Consider the following 15217-nt stretch of genomic DNA (forward strand, 5'->3'; position numbering starts at 1 on the left):
CCATGCCTATGGACATCCATGGCTAGGAAGTGAACCTGCACATTTTCATAAATAAAACTGAAAATATTAGAAAGATTCAAAGCTCAATCACCATATACACAGCCCTGAGTTTCATTTTCTTGTGGACATACTCAATAAATCCAATAACCATAATAGAATCAATGAAAGATCGCACCAACTGGGCATGCAGCCAGTGTGCAAAAGACAATAAATTGTCAATACAAAAAGAAAGAAATAATAATAATAAATATATAAGCAATAAATATGGAGAACATGAGATGCAGAGTCCTTGAAAGTGAGTCCATAGGTTGTGGGAACTATTCAGTGATGGAGCAAGTGAAGTTGTCCTGTCTGGTTCAAGACTCTGATGGTTGAGGGGTAATAACTGTTCCTGAACCTGGTAGCATGAGTCTTGAGGCTGTTGTACCTTCTTCCTGATGGCAGGAGTGATGGGGTTCACTGATGATGGATTGTGCTTTCCTACAACAACACTGTATAAATGTGCTTGTTGGTGGCACGTGATGAACTGGCCATATACACTACTTTTTGTGGGATTTTCTGTTCAAGGGCATTGGTGATTCCCGGGCTGTGATACAAACAGTCAGTGTACTATCCACCACATACCTACTGAAGTTGAAGGAAGTGGAGGCATGGCCGTGCTTTCAGCAGGTCAGGCAGCATCTATGGAAAGAAAATCAGAGTTAATGTTTTAGGTCTAAGGCCCCTGACAAATGGGAAAATGGGAAAACAAGTTAATCTTAGCCTTACTGTGTGATAAGAGCGGGATGGATAATACCTCATAGGTAATACCTCTCATAGGGTGAGGCCATGGTTACTGAGGTAATTCTGGTGTTTATGGAGCCATGTAGTTAATAAACTAATGAGGAAAGGGTCTTCTAAAGCTGTGAAATGCAGGTCAGTGCTGTTTTGAACTGGAACTTCAAGGGAAAAAGTGGTATCTGTGACGGAGAAGAAACAAGTTGGATAACCTTGGAGCAGAACTGGCCAGCTCCATCATAGACAGAAAAGTAAATTACCTGTGATTGTTGATTTGATATCGAGACTCAGAGACTCCAATGTACTTGGTTGGATCTTGTTGTACAGGAGGTCACGAACAGATAGGTCAAAGTGGAGATGGGACAGAGGAATAATGTGATGAATGACAATAGAGTCTTAGGGTTGCCTCTTTTGATCAAACAGGAGTTCTTTCCCAAGCTGTTGTCTAATTGGCATTTGGTTTCTTTGTTGATGAGGAGTGCAAGTGAATTGCTTTCTCTGCTCTTTTCTGCTGTAAGGTTATCCATCTGTAATATTCTAAGTTTTTTTTTCTCTCTATAATCTGATTTGCTAGGTATTTTATCAACCCTTGGCAATTTATCTACTTAAATATGTACGCACCTTTAATTGGTTCTTTCCCTCTTTCTCTCTCTCCATTTATAATTTAATTAACCTTCCCGATTAATCTCAATGTCCGTTTCATCATTCTCCATTGTGCAGAGAAGCTCAATGAATCAATCAGGTTTAATACTACCAGCATATGTTGTGAAATTTGTTGTTTTGCAGCAGCAGTACATTGAAACACATAGTAATATAAATGATAAATTACAATAAATAGTATATATAAAAATAAATTTTAAAAGTAGTGTAAAAAGAGAGGGGGAAAGTACTGAGGAAGTGCTCATGGGTTCATTGTCCATTCGGAAGTCTGATGGTAGAGGGGAAGAAGCTGTTCCTGAAACACTGAGTCTGTCATTATGCTCCCCTGCCTCCTCCTTGATGGTAGCAATGAGAATACGGCATGTCCTGCATGATGGGGCAGCCTTTTGAAGGTTTCCTGGTTGCTGGGAGATTGTACCCCTAATCGAGCTGGCTGAGTTTACAACTTTCTGCAGCTTTTTCTGATCTTGTGCAATGGCCCATCCAGACCAGATGGTGATGTAACCAGTTAGAATGCTCACCACCGTACATCTGTAGAAATTTGCAAATGACATACCAATTCTCTCCAAACTCTGAATGAAATATAGCTACAGTCGTGCCTTCTTTGTAATTGCGTCATTGTATTAGGCCCAGAATAGATCCTCAGAGATATTGACACCCAGGAACTTGAAATTGCTCACTCTTTCCACTGCTGATCCCTCAGTGAAGACTAGTGTGTCTTCCCTTGACTTACATTTCTTGAAGTCCACAATCATCTTTGGCCATACTGACATTGAGTGCAAGATTGTTGCTATGTCTGCAGTCAACCAGTTGATCTATCTTGCTCCTCATGCCTCCTCATTACATAAGAACGTAAGAAATAGGAGCAGGAGTAGGTCATCCAGCCTTTCGCGCCTGCCCCACCATTCAATAAGATCATGGCTGATCTGTCCGTAAACTCAGCTTCATCTACCTGCCTTTTCCCCATAACCCTTAAATCCCTTACTTATGTAAAAACCGATCTAACTGTTTCTTAAATATATTTAGTGAGGAAGCCTCAACTGCTTCCCTGGGCAGAGAATTCCACAGATTCACCACTCTCTGGAGAAAAACAGTATCTCCTCATCTCCTTCCTAAATCTTCTCCCCTGAATCTTGAGGCGATGTCCCCTAGTTCTAGTCTCACCTCCCAATAGAAACAACTTTCCTACTTCTATCCCTTTCACAATTTTGTATGTTTCTATAAGATCCCTTCTCATTCTTCTGAATTCCAGAGAGTATAGTCCCAGGCAATCTCTCCTCATAGGTTAACCCCTTCATCCCTGGAATCAACCTGGTGAACCTCCTTGGCACTGGCTCCAAAGCCAGTATATCTTTCCTCAAATATGAAGACCAGAACTGCACACAGTACTCCAGGTGCAGCCTCACCAGTACCCTGTATAGTTGCAGCATAACCTCCCTGCTCTTGAATTCAATCCCTCTAGCAATGAAGGCCAACATTCTGTTTGCCTTCTTAATAACCTGTTGCACCTACAAGCCAACTTTTTGTGATTCATGCACAAGCACTCCCAAGTCCCTCTGCACAACAGCATGCTGCAATCTTTCACCATCTAAATAAAAATCTACTCTTCTATTATTCCTTCCAAAGTGGATGATCTTGTATTTACCAATGTTGTATTCCATCTGCCAGACCTTGGCCCACTCACTTAACCTATCTGTATCCCTCTACAGACTCTCTACTTCATAGAAACATAGAAAACCTACAGCATAATACAGGCCCTTCAGCCCTCAAAGCTGTGCCAAACTTCTACTTACCTTAGAACTACCTAGGGTTACCCATAGCCCTCTATTTTTCTAAGCTCCATGTACCTATCCAGGAGACTCTTAAAAGACCCTCTCGTTTCCACCTCCACCACCATCGCCAACAGCCCATTCCACAGACTCACCACTCTCTGCGTAAAAAAACTTACCTACTTCCTACTTCCAAGCATCTTAAAACTGTGCCCTCTCGTGCTAGTCATTTGAGCCCTGGGAAAAAGCCTCTGACTATCCACATGATCATTGCCCTCATTGTCTTCTGTCAGGTCCCCTCTCATCCTCCATTGCTCCAAGGAGAAAAAGGCCAAGTTCACTCAATCTATTCTCATAAAGCATGCTCCCCAATCCAGGCAACATCCATGTAAATCTCCTCTGCACCCTTTCTATGGTTTCCACATCCTTCCTGTATTGAGGCAACCGAATGTGGGCAAAGTACTCCAAGTGGGTCCTATAAAGCTGCATCACTACCTCTTGGCTCTTAAACTGATTCCCACGGTTGATGAAGGCCAATGTACCGTATGCCTTCTTAACCACAATGATGGTGATTTTATCGAGGTACCACCCATTTTATCCATAACATCGTTCTACGGCATATTAGATGTGTCCTCCACCATGAAGACCAACACAAAATAGTCGTTAAATGCCTCAGCTATTTCCTTATCACCCAATATCAATTTACCCTTCTCATCTTCCAAAGGACCTATGTTGACTTTAGCCACCCTCTTCTGCTTTATAAAGAGATAGGGATGAGCAAACTAGAGGGCCTAAAGGTAGGTAAGCCCCTGGTCCTGATGTGATGTATCCCAGGGTGCTGAGGGAATTGGTGGAGGTTATAGCAGACGTGTTGGTAATCATTTATCAAAATTCTCTAGACTCTGGGCAGGTCCCGGCAGATTGGAAGACAGCAAATGTCACGCCATTTTTAAAAAAAGGATGTAGGCAAAAGACAGGCAACTATACGCCAGTTAGCTTAACATCTGTAGTCGGGAAAATGCTTGAAGCCATCATTAAGGAAGAAATAATGAAACATTTAGAAAGGAATAGTTCCATTAGACAGATGCAGCATGGATTCAGACAGGGCAGGTCCTGTTTGGCAAACCTACTGGGGTTCTTTGTGGATATAATGAGTGCAGTGGATAGAGGGGAACAGGTAGATGTCGTATACTTGGATTTCCAGAAGGTGTTTGATAAGGAGCCGCACAAGAGACTTATAAATAAGATATGGATGCATGGAGTCTTTATAATCATCTTAATTCACCAATCGTGGAATTGAATTTAGGAGCCAAGAGGTAATGTTGCAGCTACATAGAATCCTGGTCAGACCCCACTTGGAGTACTGTGCTCATTTCTGGTTGCCTCACTACGGGAAGGGTGTGGAAGACATAGAAAGGGTGCAGAGGAGATTTACAAGGATGTTGCCTGGATTGGGGAGCATGTCTTATGAGAATAGATTGAGTGAACTTGGCCTTTTCTCCTTGGAGCGAAGGAGGATGAGAGGTGATCTGATAGAGGTGTACAAGATGATAAGAGGCTTTTTCCCAGGGCTGAAATGGTTGCCACAAGAGGACACAGGTTTAAGGTGCTGGGGAGTAGGTACAGAGGAGATGTCAAGGGTAAGTTTTTACACTCAGAGTGGTGAGTGCGTGGAATGGGCTGCCAGCAACGGTGGTGGAGGTGGATACGATAGGGTCTTTTAAGAGACTTTTGGATAGGTACATGGAGCCTAGTCATTTCTAAGTTAGGGACATGTTCAGCACAACTTTGTGGGCCGAAGGGCCTGTATTGTGCTGTATGTTTTCTATGTTTATACATTTATAAAAACTTTTGCTATTTATTTTTATATTTTGTGCCAATTTACTTTCATACTCTATCTTCCCTTTCCTTATTTCTTGAAAATCTTGGACCATCTGAAATTATCCAGTATGTCTGCTATGTTCCTGAAGGCACACACTTATCCACACACATTTAATTGTGTTCTTCTTCAGAACACAAGCTATTGTTTTGGTCATCAATAGACTACCCCATCGTATTAGTAAAGCATTTCACATGTTTCATGTCATTATTTATTGCCTGCTCATTTTTAAAATCTTAATTTCATCTGTTAGCTTCCTTATTTTTCTGAGCTTTCTCCTGTGTTTTCTCTCTGTATTTGTCACCCATTCCCCTTTCCATTATGCTTATCTGTCTTGGTATTTATATTGACGTTTATGGGAATCTAGATTTGGAAGACCACATTTTTGTTTTACCATGAAGCTATTTAGTCTGAAGCTTCATATCATTGTTCTCAAAGTATAGTGATTTAACTTAATCAAGCTGTAACGAGCCTTCTTAAATTGTACCTCAGCCTGGTAAAACTGAATCAGAATTATCATCACTGTCTGAAATGTCATGAAATTTGTTGTTTTATGGCAGCAATACAGTGCAAAGAATGGAATAATGAGACAGTTCGTGGGCTCATGGACTATTCAGAGATCTGTTGGCAGAGGGGAAGAAGCTGTTTTTGAATCATTGAGTGTGGGTCTTCAGTTTCCTGTGACTCCTCCATGATGGTAGGAATGCGATGAAGGCATGTCCCTGATGGCATGGGTCCTTAATAATGGATGCTGTCTTTTTGAGTCAACACCTCTTGAAAATGTTCTCAATGGTGGGGCTGTTGTGCTTGTGATAGAGTTTGGTGGATCTACAACTCTCTGCAGACTCTTGTGATTCTGTACGTTGGAACCTCCGTGCCAGGCTGTGATGCAACCAGTCAGGATGATCTCCGCAGTACACCTATAGAAATTTGCAATAGTCTTTGGTGACATATCAAATTAATTCAAGCTCCAAACAAGGTGCAACCACTAGTTGCTTTCTTCATGGTTGCTTCAATTGCAATCAATTTATTTCTTTTTAATTGTCTACACAGTCTGCCTTTTTCTCTGCTAAATTTGAAGCATCATGACTGCATCAGATTGCATCCATTGATAGATACCTTCATCTTTGCCCAGGTTTATTCCCTAAGCGCTCATCTAGTCACATTTACACTTTTGCTGAGCTTGCTATTGATTTAAATAATTCCATTCAATAATCCTTCAATTCTATATGTTTTCTCTGTTACTATGCCAGAAGTGGCTGGGGTGCTTGAAGTTTTCTTCTACCACTATTTCGTTATTTTACCCTAAGTCTTACTTCTATCCAATATCCTGTCAGCCTCCTTTGTTACAAGGAGAAATACTCCACTTCCTTCAATCTAGTCTTATAGCTGAAGTTTCTCATCCTTGGAGCCTTTCTGCTAAATCTTTTCTACACACTCTGTAGGATTATCAAACTTCTGTATTAAGTGGTGATCAGCATTAGCTATATTACTGAAGTTGTGGCCTACCTAGTGTTTTACAAATATAGACCTCTTTACACGTGTCCTCGTATTTTCACTAACCATTCGGTCAGCAGTCCTGCCATCTTCAAACATTCATCTCCTTTCTTCTTCTGATTGTTAAGGGCAAATAATCTCTCAGCAATATAATTACCTTTTGTCCCATAGCTGAAGCTCAGATGGGGTCATTTGTTAATCTTTTTGCCATTTTACCTCTCCCATACTTGTTTTTTTTTAATCAATCCTGTACATCTTTTTATTTTCCCTTCCTCCATATCATCCAAAAACCCTATAACTTGAAGCCATCTTCCCTAGCCATTTTTGAGCATTATTTTGAAGATAACAACAATTTATGTCTTTTCAATTCATCACTTTTACTTCCTAAATATTTTGCATTAAAGCACATCTAAATTTTTTATCTATTACTTCCCCCCCCCCCCCCCCCAGCTTTTAATCTCACTGCCTTTTAAATTCATTATACTGCCTTCCAAACTCAAAGGAGGAACCAGTCTTCCCAATTTTGTCTTACTTCTTTCCAAAACTTTCTGTTACAAGTCCTGGTCCTGTTGAGATCTAGCTTTTTTGAGGGATGCTACCTCCCTCAAAATTAGTCCATCTCCCCAAGAGCTTAATGCCCTTTCTCCTACATCTGTCACACACTCATTTGCATTTTCCTTTATTTCTGCACTCACCAGTGCTTGTTACCCAAGTACATTCTGAGTGTCCCATCTTTGAGATTGTGTCTTTAGCTGCCTGTATAATCTGGCAACAGTGCTTCCATACTTATATCATTGTTACCAATATTGACCACAACCTCTGATTCACTCACCCTCCCAACTTCCCCACCATCAGTTCCCTCACCTTCTGTGGCTTCTCAGTGATATTTTTGACCCTGGTACATTAGAATGAGAAAACCTTTGGAGAGGATATGTACACAGGGTCTCCTACATCATGGCCTAGTTCTCCTGTTTGCCAGATGTGACCAATTCCCTCTTCCTGTTGATACAGATGTTATGAGGTGATCACCTCCAAGGGAAATTGCTTCAAGATTCGCTGTAATTACAAGCTGCTGCTCAGGAGCAAAAATCTGGATTTTTAAACTCTGGCACAGGTGATTCTCCCTGTGAGATGCTTCTTGAATCTCCTGTGTGGCACTGAATGTGCATTCAGTAGAAGGAGAAATATTGAAATATGAATTCACAATATAATGACCAAGATTTTCTTTATTTAAATGTGGTAGTCAATAGTAATTCCTTTTAAACTAATGTTTCAACATTACCTTCATGAACAAAAAGCATTATCAAATAACTGTGCATGCAATGGACAGATTGAAAGATATTTCAATTCCAGTTATATCTAAAATGAAACTTATTTGTCATACAAAACTTTACTGGCAACTTTAGTTGTACAGAAATGTGAATTGTGTCAAATTTCAAAAATGTGTTAATGTATTATGATGTAGAATATCGTTGGTATTAAACTGGAATATCTTATGTTTGTACATATACTTAACACCTTTTTGTTTATAAATTTATGCTTGAAATAAGATAGAGCTTTAGTAGAATTGCAGGGGGTAAAGCAGCAAATGCTGAGTAATATCATTAATTAGTCGCCATTGATTACATTGGTTGCAGCCAAAATATTCTGATTAGTTATTGAACAATAGTCTCCAGAATTAAGTTGCATAGGGGATGGCAGTGTGGTTGCATGGGCTAGGGGAGTGCAGGTGATGATTTTGTTAAATGATTACAATATTATAGAGTGTGATTAATGACCAGATTATACACTTTTTAAAGATGTGACATATATTTATGAAATTCAAAATTCTTTGTGTTGTTGGGCAGCCTGATATTTTTCTTTTATAGTACACAAAATTGTGAGCTCCTTAAGAATAATCCCTTATTTCAACTAACTGGATTGTATTTGATGATTTTTTAAAATCCTTCTATGTTAAAGTCATTCTGCCTGAGGACAGTTGCAGATTTAAACATGTATTCATTGAGCTCGCACCCCAGTGAGAAGCTTCGAAAGACAAAAATACTAATTGGAAGTTCAGTGCTAGAGTAGCACCCTCTCCATACCAGTCTTTCATCATGTGGGGTTGCCTACTGGTTGTGCAGTATCATTGAATTTATCCTATGGTGTCCATTCAGCAAAGAACCAAGTAGAGCAGTCGTCCAATGCATTCTTTCCTCTGTCTTCCTCTTACCAACAGATGTTTGTGAGGCTGTTTGTAGATGAAAACTTGGACCGAATGGTCCCCATTTCTAAGCAGCCTAAAGAAAAGATCCAGGCAATAATTGAATCATGCAGCCGGCAATTCCCTGAATATCAGGAGCGTGCCCGGAAGCGTATACGTACTTACCTCAAGTCCTGCAGGCGGATGAAAAAGAATGGTTTTGAGACGGTGAGTTGTACTGTCCAAATACAACCCATTCCCAGTCTGCATCCAGTTCCTGTGCATAAACTCATCACAAGATTTTTTTAATCCCTATCCCTCCCACTCCCAACCATTCTGATGATTTTTTTAATATTATTTTTGATAACATAAGTTCAGAGACCTTTCCCTTTCATCTAAACCATATTTACTTTACCTCACTGGTGTCTGGAAGAACATTTTATATGAATGTTATTAGTTCAAAGGATGATAATTGAAGTTCCACATAAAATATTATGAACAGTATTCTGTTTCTAATGTACTTAACTACAAACTTTGCTCCATATTTATCTTTTGACATACTGAACACAAGATCATTTATAGTATGTATGACTATTCTTTCTCCTCAGTCTGCTTAATAAATCACAGGTAACTAATTTCATGTACATAATTTAACAGTACTATGAATCAAATATCTGATGGAGATTGGGAGATGCATGGCATGGGGCTTTTGGCCCAATTAGTCGTAATGTCTGAAGTATGCTGACGTCTTATAGGATTTTCTGTGGTTACTTGGGATAACTTAGAACTTACTTTTGTAATCTAAATCTCCATAACTGAAATAATATTGCTAAGAGATTGAGAATTTGAGCAGACCAAAATTGCTGCATTTCTTTTTTATTCAGAAGAACCAAAGAGTTCACATTAAGTTTCCTCAAGTCAGCAATCTAATTAATTTCTAGTAAACACTGAATAGTACAGCACTTTAAGTAGATTTTAAGTGTGTGCTGTGTTGTATCATATCAATAAACATGCTTCAGAGCTCTCCGTTCCACTTTTAAGAACAAAGTTGTGGTAATAAAATTAATACAACTTATACAACCGTGCTGTTGAAGAAATCAAATATATTTTATTCACTCACTTCAGATCAGTTGTTACAGAATAATATTCACTTTCACAGGCTTCTCATTTCTTTAAAAACTAGGTGGTTACTTGAAAAATGTTTAATCATAAAATTAAGTTATTTGAAAAACTGAACAGGACCTACTTGCTATATTGGTTTTTAAAACTGCTTTAAAATTTTGTGTGTGTGTGTGAGTGAATTTTAGTGGTAGATATTTAAGGTAGGTAAGAAAATATTTTTCAACTTCAAAATTATCTGTTAGTTAATGTTGCATGAGATTTTTTGATGTGATCGTGCCATTTTGAATTTAATTTTTTGTAGATGTCCTAATTTCCAAATCTTTTCATTCAATATGAATTGGGTTAATATTATAAAACTGCAGGAGATGTTCAATTCTGGAACCATTTGCTTTTCTACAGCAATTTCATAAGCTTGGTTGCTTGTTGATTGCTTTTTTTGTGGATTATGTAATAATTAGTTGCAGAACTCATTTAAAGTCATATCAGCATAAGTAATAATGAAGTCCTTTAACATTGTTAGGTATAGCTGGAAAAGTTCTCTGGAACAGGAGGCCATTGAACTCTGCTAATCCTTCAGAGAATTTGCCATCTGTTGAAATCAGAGGACACTGACGTAGGGCAATGATTGTAAAAGTATATGAAGGGAAAGAAACTAGGGAGACCTGGGTAAGAAGTTGACTGAGTAATTAAGACTGGCAAGCTGCAAATTGACCAATGATTGAGCAAAAGGCTTGGATAAATTTTATTTTAATTAGTTATTAATTAGGAAGCAGTAACAACAAATCTCATGCTAGGAATAAAATTGAAAAAAGCAACAAAGACACAAAAAAATTAATGAACGTATGTACCTTAACTTTTTTCTGCATTTTCTAGTTATTCTGATCTTAGTTGTTGTACGTTATGCTCTCAGTCACAAAAGGACTGGACCTAGGTTAGAGGTGTATGTATAGGTGGAATATACAGGTTTAATATTATATTTTTTCCTTCAGTAACAGTCATTCCATTCTTATCAACAAACCATGGAATAAAATGAGTCTTGTACTTGTAGCATGGAGTGACAGCAGAATAAATGTATCATGAAAAATTGGTATGATGAAAATGTAGATCAGAATCCTTACTTTACTATGCTGCTTTAAAGATTTTCGATAAGAGAATCTACAGTTCATTAATAGATCTACAGGCGATGGACATGTGGTTTGGCAAGTCAACAGCAGCGTGTTTTGTGTGTGCCAGAGTATAGAAAGCTTTTGCCCTTTGGGTTTTTAGATTTTTGGAGTCCTCTCCAGGGTCCAAGGAGGAATAATTGGAACCTCTATTTATTCAGCTCTTGAATTTTTCTTCCCAAACTTTCCTTGCCTCTTTCATACACAGGACAATTGTGTTTACAAGCATATCAAGGTATGAGCAGGAGTATATGTCACTCTGCAAATGCAGATTGTATGCAATGCAGAGCATTTGCCACAAGGGAAGTATGTGTCCAGCATTGTAATGAATCTTAAGTGGGATAAACAGGTGTTAAATTATAAAAGTGTACATTTTTGGCAGGTGAATCATTTGCAGATCTATGCAGAAAGAAAGTATTACACTGATGTTCATGTTAGCTCTTTCTCCTCTCAAGTCAAGAGCTGGAACAGAAAACTATTCAGAATATTTAAGTATCTACAATAAGGAAACAGGCCTGGCATAAAAGACAAAATAGCCTGCTTCACTTTCAGAAGGAGTGTAATGCATTGTACTTCATAATAAGAGAATGCTCTTGGGAACCTTTGACAATAAGATCAGTTTGAAATTTGATTTTTAAAAACCGAGTTTGAAGAATAGACACACCAAAAGGTAACAGGTAAGAAAGAATGAAAATCTACAAAATAAGCAGTCAACGGTAGGTTACCAACTACAGAGACCAGTTTTCTTCTACATGTAAATGTATAAAAAAAATTTAACTTTTTATTTGGATTGGCTTTAAACAATATGATGTTGAACACTGAACATTAATTCAAAAAACTTGGCTTAATACAGTTGAGCTTCAACATATAGTCAGACCAATCTGTAGATGATTAAACTTTAAGGGGCTAGTTTTTACAAACGAATGAACTGCTCATTAACATACTAAATATTAGCAGACTGTACTTCCACTATAATATATTCAGCAGCATTGTTTTTCAGGTACTTTGTTTACATCAGAATATTTGTCTGAAAATCCATGTTTGAAGTTTAATAAAATTGTATTAAGATCTTCAAAGTGCAAAACTTGCAACCATATGATAGTGTATAATAATATGTTTGTTTAACTATGTCTTTCTTTCTCATGACACAATCTTGTTTATGGGGCAGTGGCTAAGTAATAAGCATGAATCTGATGAAAAAGGGGCCATGAATGGGTTTTCTAAAGTTTCAACATTACTAACTTGTGTTGTAATTCTCAATGTAACAAAATATCCAAAATCTCTTCAAGTTATTGAATATATTTAATGCTTATAGAGACATTGGAGTAAATAATCAAAATTGTTGGCAAAATGTGTTTTATGGAGAAACTTGAAAAAGGGTGGAAAGATGGAGAGCATGCAGTATGGATTTCTAGTACTTTGAGTCATACCAGCTGAAAATACTGCTGTAAACAATGACATATTGAAGTTTAGTGAAAATTAAAAGGCTGGCATTGGAGAAGCACAATTACCTTGGACAGTAAAAACGCAAACATGAGGAAATCTGCAGATGCTGGAAATTCAAGCAACACACACAAAATGCTCGTGGAACGCAACAGGCCAGGCAGCATCTATAGGAAGAAGTACAGTCGACGTATCGGGCAGAGACTCTTCGTCAGGTCTCAGCCCGATACGTCGACTGTACTTCTACCTATAGATGCTGCCTGGCCTGCTGCATTCCACCAGCATTTTATGTGTGTATCTTGGACAGTTATTGGTCTGGAGGAGATTAGAGTTACGAAAACTGCTTTCTGTAAACAGTGACAGACATTTTTAAGTGGAGTTTCTTAAAAAGTTCTCAATGTAATAAATTTTTCTGTGGAAGATAACAAGTATACTACTTTGGATACTATTGGAGGAGATGACTTACCAAGAGGAAGCCACAGTAAACTCTAGAGACCGTTGTGCATAAAAATCCCAGGCGATCAGTAGTTTCTGAGATACTTAAACTGTCCGTGTGACACACAACAATTATTCCATGGTTAATGTTACTTTCCCATTCTGATATTTGGTCTGAATACTGAACCTCTTGACCATGTCTGCATGCTTTTATGCATTGAATTGCTATCACATGATTGGTCCACTAGTGTACCTCATTAAAAAGCCTTCTCTGAGGATTTGATTTAATTTTTTTTTAAAGCAGCTTGTGGTTGAGCCCACTAGTGGAAAGGCCATTTTGGATTGGGCATTGTGTGAAGATCTTGATTAGGGAGCTTAAGGTAAAGGAACCCCTAGAAGGGAGTTATCATAATATGTTAGAATTTAAAATTCACCTTCAATTTGAGAGGGAGAAGATAAAGACAGATGAATCAATATTATAAGTGGAATGAAAGGGAATTACAGAGGTATGAGAGAGGACCTGGCCAAAGTTGATTGGAAGGGAACACTAGCCGGGATGATGGCAGAACAGCAATGACTATTCTTTCCAGAGGCAACTTGGAAGGCGCAGGAAAGATACAACGCAAAGATGAAGGAGGTAATCAAAGGGAGAATGAGGCAACTGTGGCTGACAATGGAAGTCAAAAACAGCATAAAAGCAGAAGACAGGGCAAAAAATAGTGGGAAGGTAGAGGATTGGGAAGCTTTTAAAAACTAACAGAACGCAACTAAAAATCCATAAAGAAATGTGTCAATAGGACATTCAAATCTGCTGCGCAGCTTGACAGTGTTAAGAAGGCATATGGTGTGTTGGCATTCATCAACCATGGGATTGAGTTCAAGCTGTGAGGTAATGTTACAGCTACACAGGACCTTGGTCAGACCCCACTTGGAGCACCATGTTTAGTCCTGGTCACTTCACTACAGGAAGGATGTGGATACTATGGAGAGAGTGCAGAGGAGATTTACAAGGATGTTGCCTGGATTGGAGGGCATACCTTATGAGAATAGGTTGAATGTACTTGGCCTTTTCTCCTTGGAGCGACAGAGGATGGGAGGTGACCTGATCAAGCTGTGCAAGATTTTTTTTTTTTAAGTGAGTTGCACCAGACAGTCATCCGTTCTTGTCTGGTGCGTGGTGTCAGGACTGGTCTCCTTTCTGATTAACCGGGTCACGATATGAATGTTCCTGACTTGACCCTTGTATTTTTTTCTTTCTTTCTTTTTTTAAAAAAAATAAATGAGACTAGCTTGATGCTCAACCCAGCACAGATGGAAAGCGTGCTCGGGGGTGGCCCGACTTGGATTCGAACTCGGGAGCCTTTGCTCTGGAGTCCGGCGCTGATGCCATTGCTCCACCAGCCAGCAGGCGTGTAGGATGATAAGGGGCTTTGATCATGTGGATAGCCAGAAGCTTTTTCCCAGGGCTAAAATGGCTAACATGAGGGGGTATAGTTTTAAGGTGCTTGGAAGTAGGTACTGAGGAGATGTCAAAGGCAAGTTTTTCCACACAGATAATAGTGTGTGTGTGTGTGGAATGCAGTGCCAGTGGCATTGGTGGAAGCAGATACAATTAGGTCTTTTAAGAGCCTTTTGGATAGGTACATGGAACTTAGAAAAATAGAGGACTATTCTAGGCAGTTTCCAGAGAAGGTTACAACATTGTGGGTTGAAGGGCCTGGGATGTGCTGTAAATTTCTATGTTCTTTGAGAGAAAAGATGAAATATGGAGGTAAGCTAGCCAATAATATAAAAAAAAGACGCCAAAAGTTTTTTTCAGATATATAGAGAGTAAGAGAGGTGAAAATTTATATCACACTGCTGGAAAATTATGCTGGTGAGGTAGTAATAGGAACAAAGAAATGGCAGATGAACTTAAGTATTTTGTGTCAATCTTCACTGTAGAACACACTAGCAGAATGCTAGAAATGAGAGTGTCAAGGGGCAGAAGTGAGTGTTGTTGCTATTACTAAGAAGGTGCTTGGAGGCGAAAAAGTCTGAAGGTAGATATCTGTAAGTCACCTGGACCAGGTGGACTGCATCCCAGGGTTCTGAAAGAGATGGCTGAAAAGATTGTGAAGACATTAGTAATGATCATTCAAGATAAAGGATTCTAGCATGATTCCAGAGGACTGGAAAATTGCAAGTGTCATTCTATCCTTTAAGAACGGTGGGAGACAGAAGGAAGGAAATTATAGGCCAGTTAGCCTGACTTCAGTGGTTGGAAAGATGTTGAAGACTATTATTAAGG

The 15217-nt window shown here is 38.8% G+C and overlaps 1 protein-coding gene across 4 annotated transcripts in view; it reads left to right on the top strand.

The window, feature by feature from the left end:
• Positions 1-15217, top strand: part of LOC140726545 (nucleolar protein 4-like) — a 315088-nt gene that overhangs the window by 273508 nt on the left and 26363 nt on the right. For 2 of the 4 annotated variants that reach the window (XM_073043081.1, XM_073043090.1), the window contains exon 8: positions 8801-8992. The exons of the other annotated variants lie outside the window; for them this stretch is intronic. In XM_073043081.1, the coding sequence (XP_072899182.1) occupies positions 8801-8992 (192 nt within the window). The remainder of the gene's footprint in view (positions 1-8800; positions 8993-15217) is intronic. 4 annotated transcript variants of the gene reach the window in all.

Source organism: Hemitrygon akajei, chromosome 1, assembly GCF_048418815.1.
Source record: "Hemitrygon akajei chromosome 1, sHemAka1.3, whole genome shotgun sequence".
Classification (NCBI taxonomy): Eukaryota; Metazoa; Chordata; class Chondrichthyes; order Myliobatiformes; family Dasyatidae; genus Hemitrygon; species Hemitrygon akajei.